Consider the following 18,481-nt stretch of genomic DNA (forward strand, 5'->3'; position numbering starts at 1 on the left):
TGCTCCCCACCCCTGTCTGCGGGTCTCCGTGCCCTGCCCTCCGGAAAGCCTTGAAGGAGAGGAGCAGCTGGCTGGTAGGGCCAGGACCTGGTGGTGGCCGTGGGTGTCGGGTCTTTCTGAAGACCCCGGGGCTGCCTTCCAGCTACAGGTTGCCCTATGGGAGCACTGTGTGCTGCCGAAGAAGCTCTTGAGTGGGCCTGCCTTCCTTCCTTCCTGCCTTCCTTCCTTCCTGCCTGCCTTTCTTCCTTCCTGCCTGCCTTTCTTCCTTCCTTCCTTCCTTCCTTCCTTCCTTCCTTCCTTCCTTCTTGCCATAGGCCTCTTTGCGAGGTCAGTTCCATCAGTGCCATGAACCTGCTGGACCTGTGCTGGGGACCCAGCCTTCGGACCCTCGGGGGACAGCAGTCTCCTGTGAGGACAGGGTGTCCTGGGGGGTGAGCGGTGTCCAGGGCAGAGGGTGTGCCAATGCCCCAGGACATGGCTTTCCCCGGGGACACCCGCCTTCTCCACCAACGGCTCTCCCACACACCACCCGCCGCCCGGCCCTGTCCACCCGTGCAGAGGGTCCTGCAGCCCTCACCAGCTCGCATGCTCGCAGGCCACGGCCACACCACAGCCGGGGGCACTGGGTGCTGCCCTGCTCCCCTTCTAACCATCAACCATCCTATCCACCCACGTCAAGCTCCACACCGACTCTGCTTACTCATCCCTGGGCCTTGGCACAGGCTGCCTCTAGTCCATGCTGGAGAGGCCGCCCTCGCCCACGCGGCAAGGCTGGATGCCCGGCAGACCCACCCGGCTGCTCTCCAAACAGTCCCAGGGGAGCCCGGCTTACATCCAGCAAACGCGAGGCTTTGTTTTTTGTTTTCTGCTAACTTGAGTGGCTCCGAAGGTGGGAAGAGGAGGCCAGACTCTCATCGAGCTCGGCGAGGCCTGATCTCAGGTTATACTGGGGGCTGGGGGCGCACTGAGAGGCTCCCGGGGGCAGTCCCAGCACGCAGACCCCCTCATGGCTGCCCCAACACCCGAGGGACGCCTGCCGGCTCCCACCACGCCGAGGGAGAGGAGGGAAGGCATGCTGTCTCTCCAGGGAGGGAGCGAGGGTGGAGCTGGAGGCAGCCCCGGGCGGTGGGGGACCCCACTCACTCTCCAGGTGGCCGGTCTCCACAGCGACCAGGAAGGCCCACATGTAGTAGCACTTTCCACGCTGGGCCAGGGTCCCGCGGGTGCACAGACGGCCCATCCACAGGAGGACCTGCGTGAAGTCCCGGCCGCACGTCCCGCCGGGCAGCCGGGAGAAGAGGCCGATGGCCTCCCGGAGGTAGTGCTGGGCCAGCCGGCTGGCGCCCACCTGCGCACACAGGGTCCCGAAGTTAGCCAGCACCACGGCCTGGTTGTGCAGCTGGCCCAGGCTCCGGGCGGCCCGGAGGGCGCGGTAGTAGCCCTCGGCCGCCCGCCGGGTCCGGCCCGTCCTCCGCAGGGCGATGGCCAGCATGTTGGTGACCACGCCCTCCTGGTCCTCCCCGGCCACCGCCGCCTCCAAGACGGACTGGAGGATGCCCAGGGCCTCCGGGCTCTGCCCGTGCAGCAGGTGTAACCAGGCCAGCGACACCAGGCGGTCCACGATGGGCCGGGCTCCGCGGCCGGCGTCTGCCAGCACGGCCTGCGTCATGAGCGCGATGGCCTGGCCGTGCTGCCCGTGCTGGCTGTGGAGCTGAGCCAGGCTGGCGCAGAGGGGGCCGCGCGGGGCCCGCCCGGGGCCCGCGGCCGCGGTGGCCAGCGCCTGCCGGAGGTAGTGGGCGGCCTGGGCGGGGAGTCCGGAGTCCGCCCTCCTCGGGCCGGGCAGCCCGGGCGCGTTGTGGAGGACCAGCTGCGCACTCCGCAGACAGCCGGCCAGCGAGGCCCTGCTCCAGGGCGAGGCCGCCCGGACGCAGCTCAGCGCCAGGTGGGGCAGGCACTTGCGGCCGTAGATGTCCGCCAGCAGCAGGTGGCAGTCGGTGGGCCAGGAGGCGGCCCCGGGGGCCGGCGTGGGCAGCAGCAGCAGCAGCCTCTCCAGGTAGGGCAGGGCCTCGTGGGCCTGCTTGAGGCGGGCATGGTGCTTGGCCAGCAGGAAGCAGGCCCGGGCCTCGGCCTGCGGACTCCGGGTGCAGATGGCCCTGCCGAGGGCATACCGCAGCAGCTCGGCCTCCGCCTCCGTGCTGGCCGTGGGGCCGGGGGTCCCCAGGAGCAGGGCCGCGGCCTTGGGAACCACCTGGACACCCTTCTGCCTGTTCTTCTGCTTCAGGTAAATGGCGGCCAGGTGGGTGTACACGGCCACCGTCAGGGAGAGGTCCCCGAAGCTGTGTCCGAGGGCCCCCAGCGCCTCCTCGAAGTACACCCGGGCCTGGGACAGCTTGAGCCTCCGGGCGCACAGCCGGCCCAGCAGGAAGCAGAGCCTGGCCAGGGCCATGCCCAGACCGGCTTTCTTGGCCGCCGCCCGGGCCCGCGCCAGGCGCTCAGCCAGCGCGTCCTCGTCCGCAGAGCCGCAGAGCGCCGCGCTGAGCCACGGAAGCGAGGCCTCGCACAGGCCGCGGGGGCACGCCCCGTGCCCGGGGGCATTCAGCACCCGCAGTGGGGAGCCCGGAGCGTCCGCGTCTTCCCAGTCGGCTCCCGCATCCAGGCAGAAGGGGGGCTCCTCGGGCTCCGGCGCGCTCACACCGCGGGGCCAGGCCTCGGGGTCCCAGGAGGCTGGCTCCTCAGGACACGGTGGGCAGGATTTGCACTGTTCTAGAACATGCTTGATCGTCTGCAGAGTCTCGCACGGCTCTAGGTTCACGTGAGGAAGCTGTGTTTCTGAAAGTCACCAAAACGCTTAGTTAGACTCCGGTCTGTCTCTGGGCCCTAACTCCGGAGTGTACAAGGCTAAAAGTGGTCCTTGGTCATCCCAACACCGGAGAGGATGCCTGGTGCTGGCACTCACTCCTGCCATCCCGGCTACTCAGGAGGCGGGGAGCTGAGGATCACAGTTTGAAGTCAGCCTAGGTAGGGAAATCTGTGAGACTCTCATCTTCAATTCACTACCAAGAAAGCCAGAAGTGGAGCTGTGGCTCAAGTGGCAGAGTGCTCACCTTGAGAAAAACAGCTCAGAGACAGTGCCCAGGCCCTGAGTTCAAGCCCCAGGACTGGCGCACACACACACACACACACGCGCACGCGCACACACACACACACACACACACACACACACACACCACAGTCGTTCAGTGTCACATTCAAGACCTGACAGCACCAGGCCAGCTTGCCCATCCCCGTTTCTCCCGGGTCCTGCCAGACCGGCTGCCAGCTGCCTTCCCGCCTGGGCAGCTGGAAGAGACCGCAGGGCCTTTGCTCAGGGGCCTGGGCAGAGCCAGCCCCTACCCATCCTCGCCTAACCCTGGCTGCGGGGCTCCAAAGAGCCCAGGGGCCCACTCCCTGCAATCTCCAGAACCTTCCCTCCCCTCCCCCCGCTCCACCCTTCCCCCCCCCCTCCCCCCCCCCCCGCCTCCCAGGGCTGCGTGGGCTCAGGCCTGGATGGCTCCATTTGCAGGGAAAACCCGGGGCCTGGCCTGCAGATGCTCCGGGGCGGGGAGCAAGTGGGAGGCAGGGGGTGAAGGAGGGTCCCTGCCGGGAGAGGGGCCTCTTCTACAGCCACAGGCCCTGGCTGCCGCTGCCCGCAGATCTTGAAGCCCAGCCTGGACCAAGGCCCAGGAAGGGACCTCAGCCATGAGCCACGGGAGCTGGCCACTCATCGGGAGAGGTGGGGGTGTCTCAGACCCCCACAGATGCCGCCCCCAGCCTCCCCCACACCCCACCCACCCAGCAGAGAAGAACGTCACCGTCCTCAGTCCACCGTGCCCGGCGCGGCTGCCCCTGCCCCGCTCCGTCCCCAAAGCCTAGACGTGGGGCGGGGCCCACCTGCTGCCTCGGGCTGCTCCCACGCGGCGTCCAGCCGGTCTGAGGGGGGAGGGGAGAAAGCGGTCACCCTGCGGCCGGCGGCAGGGGCTCTCTGGTCAGCACCCATCGGGGGAAGCGGCGTGGGGGCCAGAGAACCTGCGGCTTCCCGGTCTCCAGGCTGGGACAGAGCACAGTGGTCTGCGGCCGCCCCCCGCAGGCCCCATCCTCCCCCCGGCCCCCCGAGGCAGGGCCATGCTCTCCCGAGGGGCGCCCCGGACCCCCACATCTCCAAGAGGGTCTGCATCAGGTCCCACAGACCTGGGATGAAGCCCCCCCCACACACACACATGCACGCACGCCCTCATCAGGTCCCACAGACCTGGGATGAAGCCCCCCCACACACACACATGCACGCACGCCCTCATCAGGTCCCACAGACCTGGGATGAAGCCCCCCCACACACACACATGCACGCACGCCCTCATCAGGTCCCACAGACCTGGGATGAAGCCCCCCCCCACACACACACATGCACGAACGCCCTCATCAGGTCCCACAGACCTGGGATGAAGCCCCACCCCCCACGCGCGCCCTCCTCCCTCCAGGGCTGGTATCTCCCCAGCCTTGGCTTCCACCTCCTTAAAATGACCACAAATCATCCTCAGAAAGCTGTCCTCGGTGGTCAGTGCGGGGTGCCCTCCCTGGGGTCCTGGGGGGTGAAGGCCACCACGAGCCCTCGGCACCCACCCAGGCTGTACACGGTGCCCACGTCTGTGCCAGACATCCTGCTCAGCAGCCTCCGCGCGTCCTCCTCAGAAAAGTGGCCCTGGGTGCCGAAGAAGGCCCGGTCCTCCTCGCTCAGGAACACCGCGCTCTCCCACCTGGAGAAACAGCGGCTCTGCTCACAGCCCTCTTCCCAGCACCACACGCCTACAATGCCAGCTCCTCAGGAGGCTGAGATCGAGGACTGAGGCCTCTACGTGGGCAGACAAACCCTAGAAACTATCTTCAATAAACCAGCCAAAAGCTGGAAATGAAGCTGTGGCTCGAGTGGTAGACTGCCAGCTGTGAGCAAAAACAGCTCTAGGACAGTGCCCAAACCCTGAGTTCAAGCCCCAGAGCTGGCACAAAAAGAGAAAGAGAGTAACAAAAGAGGGCAGGAGGGAGGGAGAGGGACAGACACAGAGATGAGACACAGAGATGACACAGGGACGCAGAGACAGAGACAGGGACACGAAGACAGGGACATGGGGACACAGATGGGGACACAGACGGGGACACAGGGACACAGACGGGGACACAGGGACAGGGACTGTGGCATGGGTGGGCAGCTGAGGAGCCTGAGCCAGCAGTGGCTGGCAGAGGCAGGAAGGGCCTCGCACGATGCAGGGGGCCTGTGGTCAGCGGTCAGCGGTTACTGTGACCCTGACATCTGGCCCCAAGTGTCAAGGAAGCGATGTGGGTGTGGCCAGCCCCCTGCGACCCCCTGGAGGACATGGGGGTCCACGTGGGGCAGAGCTGGGCACCAGGGACCAGGCAGGCAGCACAGGCTGCAGGGCAGGCAGGGAGGAGCCTCTTGGACAGCCTCCCGTGCGCCACCAGGCAGCTGGAGGGAGACGGGTCCCTGGAGGGGGGGGACTGGGGAAGGGGGCTCACTCACCCCGACGTGGGTTCCTGCATGCGCACCAGACCGGCTGGCACGAAGCCCACCTGGCCGCTGGCCACGTGCCGGCCCACGCACCAGGGCAGGCCGGGCACCCGGGCGCCGAGGACTTCGATGGCGTCGCCGCTGTGGAAGGACACCTCCTCGGGGCCTGCGCCCTGGTGGTCGGCCTCGGCGGAGGCCAGGCCAAGCCCTGGGGAAGGAGGCCCATCGGCAGGCCCGCCCGGGGACAACCAGACGGCTCCATTTTGGCCAGTAGGGGCAGAGGGGCTGGCCCGCTGTGTGGTCCCCAGAGACCCATGGATGTTTGTAACCCTAAGCTAAAGACGGGAAACTGAGGTAACTCAACTCTGGTGGCAGGACTCTCCTCATGCAGCTCCAGGCCCAAACGCCCCTGCCCCTGGCAGGGCTCTGAGTCCGGGCCGTAGGCCCCAGGAGGCCAGCCAGAAAAGACAAAGGTGTGGTCGCCGTGGGGCTGGCCTCCGGCCTCCCGCCTCCACCGGAGGCTAGGCACAGGGTGGGCCGGAGCCTCTACCTGCGCCCAGCAGTTTCCAACAGAGCCCAGTCCCGCTGGCCAGGGCCTCCGGGTGGGGGGAGGGTGAGCAAGGGGCGGGAGGGTGCCGTCCTCCCCAGAGTAGTGACCAGAGCTCCGTCTGGCTTCCTGAGTGTTGGGCCCAGGGCCTCCTGGCCTCCATCCTCACCCCTGAGCCCGGAGGAGACCCCAGCCTCCCCCTCTGCCTCTAGGAAGGATCAGCTAGCCAGACACCTCCCCACACCCCGGGGAAGGAAGGCCAACAGACACGTACCCACGCACGGGACGCTGGGCGCCGGGGGGCCACAGTCAGCGTCATCGGCGGGGTCCCAGGGGACCCGCAGAGCCCACCTGGGGAAACACAGGCCTGCGCTGCGGGGGTCAGGTCCGGGCGGGGGGCTGCTGTGCAGGGACCGGCCTACACGGGGCCAGCACCGCCCCACACACGCACGTGTGCACCGCACACACCCCGCCCAGGTGTGCGGCTCCACACCAGAGTGCCAGCCTCTGCCTCACACACTCTCCTCTCCCGCTCCTCAACCCGCACCCCCGTGTGTCTGCAGAGTGTCTGTCCCTACTTCTTTCTGGAAAGTTCTCAGCCTAGCAGGATTTGCGGGACTTGAGGCAGTGGGGCCCAGGAGCCCTGATTCTAATCCTGGTCCTGCCATCTTTTCCGTGCCGTGGGACCGCCATTGCTCCCGGCCTCTACTGCCTCAAGTAGAAAACAAGATGGCTGGGGCTGGGCAGGTGGCTCAGTGGTAGAGCGCTTGCCTTGCATACCTGAGGCTCTGGGTTCGATTCCTCAGCACCACATAAGCAGAAAAAAAAAGCTGGAAGTGGCGCTGTGGCTCAAGTGGTAGAGCGCTAGCCTTGAGCTGAAGAGCTGAGGGACAGCGTCCAGGCCCAGAGTTCAGGCCCCACGACCGGACCCAAAACAAAAAAAGAAGAAGAAAAAGAAAACAAGATGGCCGGATGGGGCGCTGGACAGCCCCGGCCTCAGGGCTGGTGAAGGGAGGGTGCTGCCCGCTCCTGGCTGGAGCGTCCAGGACCACCTCCGCTCCGAGCGGAGCCTCAGCCGCTGTGGGCTCTCTCTCTTTGCCTTGGCTTCCAGGACGCTAGCTCCCCGGCGGTTTACGCTCCATGCTCAGCCAGCGAACGGAGTGCGTGTTAGCCTTTGGTTCCTGCCCCTAGGCTTCATTCCTGCAGCCTTCTGTGTGCACCTCCTGGCTGCGAGGACGGAGGCCACAGGGCAGCACGACAAAACCGCTCGCCGAGCCCTCCCGTGCCCTGCAAGCCCAGCACGGCCCTGCCAGCCCGATGCCCCAGGCCACCAGGCAGGAGGCTGCGAGGCAGAGAGGAGGACTGACCGCAAAGGCCACACAGCAAGGAAGCAGCAGAAGGGACCCGAGCCTCCACCAGCTCTAGGGAAACTGGGACCTGGGGCAAAACTGAGAGGCCTGTGGGGGTGGGTGGGGAGGCCGGGCCTGTGAGGACAGGGCGGGGAGGCCGGCTGTGGGGATGGGTGGTGAGGCTGGCCGTGGGGATGGGTGCGGAGGCCGACAGTGGGGACGGGGGAGGGGGGGACGGGGGGGGGGGGAGGCCGGCCGTGGGGATGGGTGGGGTGGGGATGGGCGGGGAGGCCGGGCCTGTGAGGACAGGGCGGGGAGGCGGGCCGTGGGGACGGGTGGGGAGGCCGGGCCTGTGAGGACAGGGCAGCAAGGCCGGCCGTGGGGACAGGGTGTGGAGGCCAGCCGTGAGGACGGGGTGTGGAGGCCGGCCGTGGGGACAGGGTGTGGAGGCCGGGCCTGTGAGGAAAGGGCGGGGAGGCCGGCTGTGGGGACGGGTGTGGAGGCCGGGCCTGTGAGGACAGGGCAGCAAGGCCGGCCGTGGGGACGGGTGGCCCGCTCGGTACCTACTGGTGAAAGGGCTCCAGGGGCGCTGGTGCTGGCGCGGCGGCTGGCTCCTGGGAGGACCCGCTGGAGCTGGAGGGCGGGAGGTCTCCCCCCGATGCGCGTCCGAGGGCCTGGGGGTCCTTTCCTGAGCGTGTGGTTGCTCTCACCCGGTGGTCAGGACACAGGACGAAGAAGCGTCCTTCAGAGGGACAGAGGGTGGCCGGGGTGACCAGACCCGGACGGCTGGCCCTCTGCCGCACAGGCTCCCCGCCGCGGACCCCCCCACCCCCGGGCAGGACCCCCAGACACGGTCACAGGGCACCCACCTTCCTGGACCAGGAGGCTCTCGTGCATCTCCCTCAGGGCGTCCTGGTCCACCAGCACGCGGATGGCTGTCTCCTCCTCCTCCTCGCGGGGCGGGAGCAGCCAGAAGGCCGGGCCCACCAGCAGGTTCTCCAGGCAGTGGTGCGTGAAGCCTGCAAGGCCAGGCCCGGTCACCGGGGGGAGCTCCGGAGAGGGCCGGAGGCCTGGGGGACCCTGGTGCTGACCGAGCCCTGCGGCCCGGCCCTGAAGGGTTTCTGTGGACCGACGCAGGCCTCCAGGGGCAGCCGGGCCTCTGCTCCCCACCCCCGGGAACCTCTGCATCCACCCTGCCGTCTACGGGTCTGGGGTCACGTCCAGCCCCATCCACACTACTGAGTGCATTTGTACATGCCAGGTGCAGAATACGAGGTCACAAAACACACTTGGCGGCCAGGCCGGTGGCCCACGCCTGTCATCCCAGCTACTCTGGAGGCTGAGATCTGAGGCTCACATTTCAGAGACAGTCTAGGCAGTAAGTCCCAGAGACTTTTTTTTTTTTTTTAAATTAGTCGTGGGGCCTGAACTCTGGGCCTGGGCGCTGTCCCTCAGCTCTTCAGCTCAAGTTGAGCGCTCTACCACTTGAGCTACAGCACCACTTCCAGCTTTCTGGTGGTTCATTGGAGATGAGTTTCAAAGACTTTCCTGCCTGGGCTGGCTTTGAACCGCAATCATCAGATCTTAGCCTCCCGAGTAGCTAGGATGACAGGCGTGAGCCACCAGTGCCCACCTCTGAGAAGACTCTTATCTCCAATTAACCACCAAAAGCCGGAAGTGGAGCTGTGGCTTGGGTGGTAGAGCATTAGCCTTGAATGAAAAAGCTAACGGACAGCAACTAGGCCCTGAGTTTCAAGCCCCAGGGCTGGCATAAAAACAAAGCAACAGTACAAAATGACCTGGAACCCTGGACTGGATTACCCAACCCTTTCTGTGGTGCTACGGTGCTGGTCCCCATTTGGGGGGAATCAAACCTTTGAGGGCCACGGCCTCACCAGCCCGCATACTCGAGACAAATGGAGAGTGAGCTCTTCACACACACTAAATGCTGTACGTCCATCTGAGGACAGGGACAGGAAGGTGGCCTGGAGGGTGTGCTGAAGATCCACCCGAGTGCAGTTAGACTCAAAAGGACTTTGACATGGAGGAGAGCACACGGCAGCTGGGCCTGGCACACAGGCCTCCAGAGAGCAGCCTCCCTCTGCCCAGCCTCCAGAGGAGCGCGAGTGCTCACAGCACAGACAGAACCACCCGGGGCCCCCTAGCTCCACCAGAACAGACGCACCACCGACCCGGGGGTACACACGGCCCCTCGCCGCCCCTACGTGTGCGGTTTCTCTGGAGAGGCCGCGGTGGGGCACGCGCGGGAGCGGCCTCCGGGAGCCTGCGCTGGACTCTGGGAGGGTGGCCGCTTTACCGAGAGCGTGGTAGGTAGAAAACTTCCAGATTTCCTCGAACGTCTTAAACGTCACCATGATCCGATCCTGGTCACTGTGGATGGACAGCAGCCTGGCCGACAGCTCCTTAAGAGGAAGAAACAGGGATGAGAGAGGTTTCCAGCGGTTCCGAGAGCAGGCGCCGCGGACGCACACACCTTGCACACTCGGCCCGGGCTGGGGGCAGCAAGGGCAGGGCAGGTTCTGCTACGGCCAAGCCCGGTGTGGCCTGCCTGCCAGCCGAGGCTCTCCGCTGCCTGCAGGAGGCAGTCTGCAGGAGGAGGCTCCGGGAGGCCAACTCCAGGAAAAACACAAGACATGGTGGGAAAAAATAACTAAGGCCAAAGAAAAGGCTTTGGGGCAAGGCTCCAACAGAGAACATCTGCTTAGCAAGCTCAAGCCCACGTACCACTCAGAAAGAAAAGCAAAGCTGGGCACGGGCAGCTCACGCCTGTCATCCTAGCTACTCAGGAGGCTGAGATCTGAGGATCACAGTTCAAAGCCAGCCCAGGCAGAAAGTCCGTGAGACTCTTAGCTCCACGTAACTGCCAGAAAACTGGAAGTGGCGCTGTGGCGGCAGTGGCAGAGCACTCGCCTTGAGCTGCAAAGCTCAGGGACAGCGTGCAAGCTCCATGACCAGCCAACAAAAAGAAAGAAAGAAAAGCCAGCCAGATCCCTCTGGGGCTCCTGGTGTTTACGGGCCCCTCGTGACCAGCTGGCAGTACAGACAGCGTTCAAACCCCGGCGTCCGCGCACGTTGTCAGGCAGCCGCCCTCCCGCCCTGGGCCCAGCCCTGTCCTCCCTGTGCTGTCCCCTGTCTGTCCCGGTGAAGGCCGGCCGCCCCCTCTCCCCCTCCCCCTCCCCGCCCCCCCCCCGCTCCCCCCACCGCGCAGGCCATACTCATGCCCAGCACGCGAGCCACGTCCCGGCCGCCCCCTCCCCCTCCCCCTCCCCGCCCCCCCTTCCCCCACCGCGCAGGCCATACTCACGCCCAGCACACGGGCCACGTCCCGGCTGTCCCCCTCCAGCAGGCGCAGCCGTGCACGCAGGGCCTCCTGCAGGCCTGGGGCCGGCAGTCCGCTCTTCCTCCGCACGGCCCGCAGCTGCAGGGCCAGGTCTGCGGAAGCAGATGGAAGGGGCGGTTTGCCCCGGCCCTGGGGGGGGCGGTGGGGAGCTCCCCACCCCCGCGGGCCCCCACCCACAGAGCTGACACCGAGGCCCCGGGCCCAGGCCTCACAGGCAGCTCTAGACAGCCAGGCTCCACCCCAGCCGTGCCCGGAGAGGCCTTGACTATTGGCCTCGGTTTCCCTAGCTGCAAAAGGCTGTCCCGCAGGGAACAGGGGCCCCTGGCCTCAAGGGCTCCAGCTGTGCCCGGCCTGGACGGGGAGACAGGGCCTTGGGCGCGGTCCCCACAGCAGGCCAACAGGAGCTCGTCCGCCGCAGCCACCCCTGGAGCCACCGCGGCTTCTGGCTCCCCGGCACAGACCGGGTCCATCTCCACAGACCAGCTCCTGCTTTCCTCCACCTCAGCTCCCTCGCCAGCTCCCTGAGTCCAGACGGCCCTCGCCCTGTGTCACACATCAGCTACCCGGCCTCCGCCCCGTGCCCACCTCCAATGGCCCCGGCCTGGCCTCTGCCTGGCCTGGGCCTCTCAGGCTCGGCCCAGGTCCTGCTGACTTGGCCCAGCTCCAAGCGCTCTGGGCAGCAGGACGGCCGCGTCCACCCTGCCGGCCTCCTGTCCACACGCTCCTCACTGCAGACCTCTGGAAGCTGGCAGTGCTCCGGGAGGTGGGATCGTCATACCTTCCCGGGGAACGTGACTGCAGGCAGCCCCACGCGGCCAGTGATGGCCTGCGGTGGCCGGTGGCACAGCACAGCTACAGTGCAGAGCTACAGTGCTCTGCACCTCACAGCCAGAGCCTGGCCCTCTCTGCCGTTCCAACATACCAAGGCACCAATCCTGCCCCAGGGCCTTTGCTCCTGCTTGCAAGCAGGATGACCAGCATGGCCACCTCCCCTCTGCTCCCAGCCACCCTAGGGGACCCTGGCACACGTGCTCTTATGTGCGACAGGGGTCATCCCCCATGCCCTCAGGACAGGCCGGACACCTGCCTCCCAGCCTGTCCTGGAGGCTGAGAGTGGACACCAAGAATGGACACTACTCTCAAGCAGGGAGGGGCCCAGGGCGGGGCAGGGTGGAGCTTCTGGAACCTGGGGTGGACCCCACACGAGGGGGACCGCCCAGCATGTCACGGAGATCCCGAGCTGCGAGCCCACGAGACCCTGAGGGCCCGACACTCCCTCTACCCCACGGGGCAGACCTCGCATCTCCCTGCCCAGAGCAGTCTGTGCAGCCGCCCAGCGCGGCCTAGCCACCCCAAGCGACCGCGCTGGCCACCCCAAAGAGAGGGTGTGGGGTGCCACGGTGACGGCGAATGTCGAACCGCAGAGCGGGCACTCAGCTTCCCCCACAGGCTTTCCGCCTCCCCCTCCCCCCCCCTGCGCTGCCTCGGGCGGCCGGGGCTGAGGGTCTTCGGAACCCCTCTCTAGAAAGCCTGCCCCGACACCCCTCCCTGGGGCTTCCGCCGTCCTGGGCTCACCCCGTGATAGGGCGGGTCCCTTGTGTCACCGTGCAGCCCCCAGGGGACACTTCTAGGGCGTTTCATGACGGACACAGAGGGCCGGCTGGCACAGCACCGGGCCACGCGCCCAGGCCACGCAGGACACCCACCTGTGGGATACGCTGCCGTCTGGCCAGGCGGCAGAGCCTCGTCGGTGACGCAGCAGCTCCCCGGGCTTCTGGCACACGCACCTCGCAGACACCCAAGTGTCTCTGCAAGAAGAGGAGGCTCAGCGCCCGCCCAGCCTCCTTTCCCATCGGTCGCTCACCGAAGCCCAGCCCGAGGGGAGCCGTGCGCCCCCACGGGACAGCGAGACGCGTCTCCACACCCAGGAGACGGCGCAGCATGGGTGCTAGCGTGTCTTTCTGGACTCTGACACGGCTGAATGAAGGTGGGCAGCTCCGAGCGGGAAGGGCTGGGTGGCCCGGGCCTGTCCCCGCGGCAGGAGGCTGCCCGCCTTCCGGCCCCCAGGCTGGCCTCCACTCGGCTCTCTGATTGGCTCCTAACCCTCAAAGTTCCTCTCCTCCCCACCCCACATAAAGACCCCGTGACAGCGTCCAGGCCCTCTCGGATGGCCCAGGATAACGCCTTCCCAAGATGCCTAACCTGGTAGAGCACCGGCCTCGAGGCACACGAGCTTTGCTAGGAAGCAGACCCGAGGCCATTACATACCCGAGACGCTGCACGGAACAATCCCTACAGGACCAGAAAGAAGCATCATGGAACCCAAACAGGGGCCAATCAGGGTGGCTGGACTATGTTCCAGAAGCAACTTCTGGATAGAAAGGAGCTGTCAGAGGCAGGGAGCAGACTTCTGGAATTTCAGAGGCTCCGGGAACACGGTTGGGACAACCAGCAAGCTTTGCCCGAGAACAGCATTAGGAAAACCAGGGGATCACTGTTCAATCACTGCCCTGGGGTCCCTAGAGCAGGTTCCTGGGAATGGGGAAACACAAGCATCTGTCAGAGGAAGGGTTTCACGTCTGCGGTCTGCTCTCAAACCACTCAGAAAAAGTCAGTCACGTGTGGAGACAGAGCGAGAACACACCAGGGTGTGAATCGCGCACGTTGGCAGAGTGCTTGGGGAGACTGGGAGAATGGGTGCTATTCCCTGACACGCAGAGGAAATCAGCAGGTGGGAGGCAGACACCGGGCCCTGTCCACACACAGGGGCCGCTGGTGGCCGGGGGAGCCTCCTGAGACACATGTTCACGGCAGGACAACAGAGGTAAAGCCTCCTCGGGTCAGCGGAGGCTCTACCTCCCTTCCGCCGGGGTCACTCGGGGCTGAGCGTCGGCCGGGCCCAGCCCTGGGGACAGCCAGGGATGAGGAAGGAGTCAGGCCTCTCCACCCAGGGCTCCTCTCCTCTATCCCAGAGTCTGAGGGCATGCAGGGAGGGGTCCTGGAGTTCACGGAGGTTGCCAGTCAAGCAGTGGCCTGCCGACACCCAGGATTAGAACCCAGGTCCCCTCCTGTGCCCACCTGTGGTCAGGTAGGAAGTGCTTCTGCCTGGCACCTTAGGGGGACTAGGCCTGAGCTGGCCATCGGTCGTGGAGGGTAGACCGGCCCTGTGGCCTCCCAGGCCTCGGTGGGCCTCCTGGGGAGCAAGGCCTTCCCTGGGACATCCGGGGGGTGTGAGGAACAAGGGATTGCAGGAGAACTTCTAGAAGTCTCCAGATAAATGGCCATCACCCTGCAGGCCCTTCCCGATGTACCATCAGTTTTTCTGGAAAAGCACCAGTCAGCACGTGACTCCCAACGCATGGGAAAGGAGAAGCCCCAGGCAGATGGCAGGTCCTGGGAGAGGGAGGCCGGGCCTCCGTCTGCACTCACCGCCTCTGAGCTCCGCCTCGGCCTCCTCCGGCCCCGCTTGCTCGCAGCCAGTCGGTGAGTGCATGGCCACGTGCTGGGCCTTCTCTCTGCGGCTGTGGCTTCCAGAGGGTCCCGCCGGCCCCCTCCCCATGGTCTCCGGGGGCCCCTTCATGATCCACGGTGGCCTCAGGACGGAGGGCTGGACATGCTAGAAAGGAAACGGGAGTTTGGCCAAGTCCTCCTCTAGGGGACAGGCTGTGGAGCTGCAGAGTCGAGCAGAGAAGGCCTGTGGAGTCCCCAGCCCCTGAGAATCAGAGCAGGTGTCCGGCCAGCACGGGGAGGGGCCGAGTGGGAGGCCCCGCCTCCTGCCCCCCCCCCCCCCCCCCGGCTACCTCCTCAGCCTCTCTTTGGTCCCTGGACCCTGCCGTGCCCCCAGCACCCCAGGGCCTTTGCTGAGCCGTTAGCCATCTCCACTCGGATGGCTCCTCCCTCGTAAGCCACTGTCTCTGCCACTTGGTCGAGCCTTCTGGGAGAGGCTCCATCCGGGCCATGCGCCCAGGCGGGCCCCAAAGCCGGAGCCCGGGCCCGGGCTGGAAGTCCTCGGCTGGGCTTCCCCGGCTTGCACACTACCAGGGCCTTCGGCCTTGGCTGCTCGGATAGACCACAGAGGACTGCCTACGTGTGTCGACACGTGTAAAAACAATAGCACGTGTTGCCACCGGACACCTGTGGAACGTGGCTCCCAGCCAGGCCCCCACGGGCCGGGGCAGCACAGGTCCGCTCCGCTGGAGATGCCCTCCCCAGGAGGCTCTGCTGGGGATTATAAAGGGCACCACCGTGACCCCTTAACCCATGGAGTGCCCCACGCAGCCTGGTCTCCCGCCACAGAGTCTGTGCAAATGCTTCTAGAAGGCTCCTTGGAGCCCATCCAGGCCCCGACAGCCCAGACCCCTGGGCACCCCAGGAAGAAAGGAAGTGGAGGAAGCAGAAAGGTGAAGGGTCAAGGTGAAACCGGATGGGAGGTAGTCACTCTGCCTCAGCCTTTTCTGGGGTCAGAGGTCAGCAAGGGGGTGAAGCGAAGGGGCCGAGACCCTGGCTTTATCCCTGGCACCTCCTCCAAAAATAAAATGAACGAGGGCCTTGTATAGCCTGGCAGGCCAACCTCTGGGTTCAGTGGCCTCGTCACTACTGGGGCCCACAGCATGGACAACACGGACGCAGGAGCCGCGCACGGACACAGAGCCCGGGCGGGCCATGGAACACAGGGCGATGCCTGCGTCAGCCGCCGGCCTGGCCTCCAGGGCAGAGGGCAGACCACCCCCGGCTCTCGGTGGGCAGACCTCACCCGGTCCACGTGACCATGAGCTGGGAAATCTCAGCCTTGCCCACGGAGCAGACACAGATTCTTTCCACGCATGCACCGGGAATGAAAGGGCAGGGCTGGCCTCCCCTGACTGAGCCCTTCCTTGGAACAGGGCGGTCAACAGCAGGTTCAGAGAACATGTGGCCCAGTGGTGGATGGCACTTGTGCCACCAGATCGTCTGCCAGGACCCGACGTCCAGGACCTGCAGAGACAGCCAAGGAGGCCACTGGGGCAGAGGAAGAAGGGCCAGAGCTGGGGTCCGGGATGCAGGACCCCCAAGAGCCCTGCAAGCCAATGAGGTGCCGGGAGCCCTCCCCAGAGCCGCGCGGTGGCGCTGCCAGCCTGGGCATGGGTCTGTTTGGGGCAGAGTGTCTCTCCCCACTTCAAATGTTCTCCAAGAGGGGGGCCACCGAGCCCTTCTTGGGCACTGCGTGGATGATTTCTCCCACACATGGGGGAAACGGTCTCAGCCCCCTCCCCTTCTTAGCTCCTGCCCCAAGGCAGCCCGGGCCCGTGGTGCTGGCTGAGCCAGACAGCACTGACCCCAGGAGATGCCGAGATGGCACAGCCTGAGACCCACAGACAGTGCCAGGCCTTCTCAGCCTGGATCCTGACCCAGGAGCCCCGGGGCAGCTGGCACTGGAGCAGCTGTCCATCGTGGGTCCCAGGATCACACACCAGTCACGCCACAGACCTCTGCTCTCTGCCCCCGGCCCCGGGGGGCCGTGCCCACCCGGTCACACCTGACCCCCTCCTCGGCATCCTCCAGGCCGGTGCCCTCCCCAGCCTCGAGTTCAGTCTGAGCCTTGGACTTTGAGTCTGCCCCTTCCTTGTTTTGCCAAATTGCCCTTCTGGCTCCTACCAGACAGCCCTGGGCCAGGCCTGCAACACCAGGCGTCTCCTGCCTTTGTAGCTGGAGTTCACGGAAGCATCGTAACAGAGCCCTGGCTCCCATCTCCTGACCTTGCAGGCCCTGGCTTAGGAGAGCCTCGGCCCACCCGCTACCGGGCCGCACTGCTGGCCTTCCCATCTCAGTACTTTCAAGGGCCAGCCTGGCCCAGCACGGGTGGCTCACGCCCGTAATTCCTGCTACTCAGGAAGCTGAGATCTGAGGATCTTAGTTTAAAGCCAACCCAGGCAGGAATGTTCATAAGATCCTCATCTCCAATTAACCACTGAAAAGAAAAAGCCGGAAGTGGTAGAATGCTAGCCTAAGAACAAAAGCTCAGGGACAGTTTCCAGGCCCTGAGTTCAAACCCCAGGACTGGCGCGCGCGCGTGCGCGCACACACACACACACAGGAGCCAGGTGGACACTGTACCCACACGCACTCTGCTGGCATCAGCTGGCAATGACCTAGAGATTGGCCCCCTTCCTGCCCACCTCCCTGGGGTCAGGGACAGGGACAGGCCCTCCGAGAAGTCCAGGTCCCCAGGGCTGGTGCACAGTGGTGCTTGCAGAGACCCGAGAAGCTGTGTCACACGTGGGACTCGGAGGGGACATGGGCTCAGGCCCACGCAGGACGCCTGCCCCCCAGGCCTCGGGCTCCCCCCTGCCTCCTGGGAGTGGGCCAGACGCAGCCCTGAACAGCAGGCCGCCCCCAAGCCCCGGCGACCGGAGCGGCCTCGTCTCCCTTCTCGCCTGCCCTCTTTGCCCAGCTCATCACGGTATCCAGACCCCAGCGTAACACCAGCAATCACAGTGGTTGGGAGGGGACCAAGAGAACCCCAGACAGCACCACTCCCCTGGAGGCTGGGCGCAGGGTTCTGGGGGTCAGGGACAGCCTTTCATCAATGCGGGCAGCAGGCCGGAGGGCCTGGCTAGAGCTGTCGCCCGCCTCCTACTGAACACAGGCTTCGAGGGACCAGTGAGACCGTGTCCACATCACCCACAAGAACCTCTGGAGGGCCGTCCTGCCTCCCACGCTGAGGGGAACGCTGCCCCGCGGGTGTCCGCCGGGGACACTGCGGGGAAGTGGGGCTTGTGCAGCCGGCACCAGCCTCAGCTGAGGATGAGTCACGCTGGGGTCGGGTGGACTCTCGGCCCGGTGGGAATCACAGTGGTGATCGCCACAAGCCCCGCTCCTGGGACCCCAGACACTGCAAGAGGCGGGAAGGAATCCGCTCAGGCCTGGAAGGAGCCTTGCCTTGCCCACAGCTTGTCTCTGACTCGCGGCGCCCCGAGCTCTGAGGACCTGAGGACCAGTTCTGCCTCAGTTGGGACAGCAGTGTCCTTGCTGGTCAGGGCAGCCATGGGGCTGGCGCCCCGGCCTACTTGTGGGGCTGATGGTACCACGTTGCCGTGCCGTGGCACCCCAGGATTCAAGGACTGCACACCCACAAATGACTGGCGCGGGCCCAACACAGGGAACCCCGTGGCCACAGATGCTGATGGCTGAGTGATGGCCCCCACTCAGGAGCTCTGCCCTCCCCTTTAACCTTTAACCCCGGCCCCAGAGGACGGAGCCTCTGCGGTGCCTACCTCACAGATGTGCAGACCGAGGTCTGGCCCAGTCCAGGTCCCACCAGGGGACACGTAAGATTCTGGTGGTGGTGGTGCTGCTGGAGGTACCGGGTTTGAACTTAGGGCCTTGCATTTGCTGGACTTAACCCACATCCCCAGCCCCGGACTGGTGGGATTCTGGTTCCGGTTGGCTGGAATCTGGTGCTACCCTCCTTCAGCCAACCTGTGCCCCTGCCCCTGGGCCAGAGGCGAGGGGCCACATCCACGAGGCCAGGCCTGGGTAGGGCTGCCCTGGCTCTGATGTCTGGCCCAACATTGCTTTCCCCGGGCAGGGCAAGGGTCCAGGCTCCCGGAGGAGCCACCCCAGGCCCAGGAAGACCCAGAGAGACCTCAGGGAGGCTGGGTAGTGTCCGCACGGTGGGAGGTGGTGAC

At 65.9% G+C, this 18,481-nt stretch overlaps 1 protein-coding gene across 9 annotated transcripts in view; it reads right to left on the reverse strand.

The window, feature by feature from the left end:
• Positions 1-18,481, reverse strand: part of Sh3tc1 (SH3 domain and tetratricopeptide repeats 1) — a 35,548-nt gene that overhangs the window by 11,280 nt on the left and 5,787 nt on the right. For 3 of the 9 annotated variants that reach the window (XM_070021778.1, XM_070021777.1, XM_070021776.1), the window contains exons 2-12: positions 14,244-14,430; positions 12,521-12,622; positions 10,779-10,906; positions 9,771-9,876; positions 8,323-8,472; positions 8,021-8,195; positions 6,379-6,455; positions 5,570-5,765; positions 4,657-4,790; positions 3,931-3,969; positions 1,144-2,829 (exon numbers count right to left, since the gene is read on the reverse strand). In XM_070021778.1, coding sequence (XP_069877879.1) covers positions 1,144-2,829; positions 3,931-3,969; positions 4,657-4,790; positions 5,570-5,765; positions 6,379-6,455; positions 8,021-8,195; positions 8,323-8,472; positions 9,771-9,876; positions 10,779-10,906; positions 12,521-12,622; positions 14,244-14,394 — 2,944 coding nt within the window. In that variant the 5' untranslated portion in view covers positions 14,395-14,430. Of the gene's footprint in view, positions 1-1,143; positions 2,830-3,930; positions 3,970-4,656; positions 4,791-5,569; positions 5,766-6,378; positions 6,456-8,020; positions 8,196-8,322; positions 8,473-9,770; positions 9,877-10,778; positions 10,907-12,520; positions 12,623-13,082; positions 13,302-14,243; positions 14,431-14,614; positions 14,967-15,567; positions 15,743-18,067; positions 18,226-18,481 lie in introns of those variants that run through there. The other 6 variants (XM_070021783.1, XM_070021775.1, XM_070021779.1 and 3 more) reach the window with 6 other exon arrangements.

Source organism: Dipodomys merriami, unplaced genomic scaffold (assembly GCF_024711535.1).
Source record: "Dipodomys merriami isolate MVZ:Mamm:240054 unplaced genomic scaffold, mDipMer1.0.p SCAF_143, whole genome shotgun sequence".
Lineage (NCBI taxonomy): Eukaryota > Metazoa > Chordata > Mammalia > Rodentia > Heteromyidae > Dipodomys > Dipodomys merriami.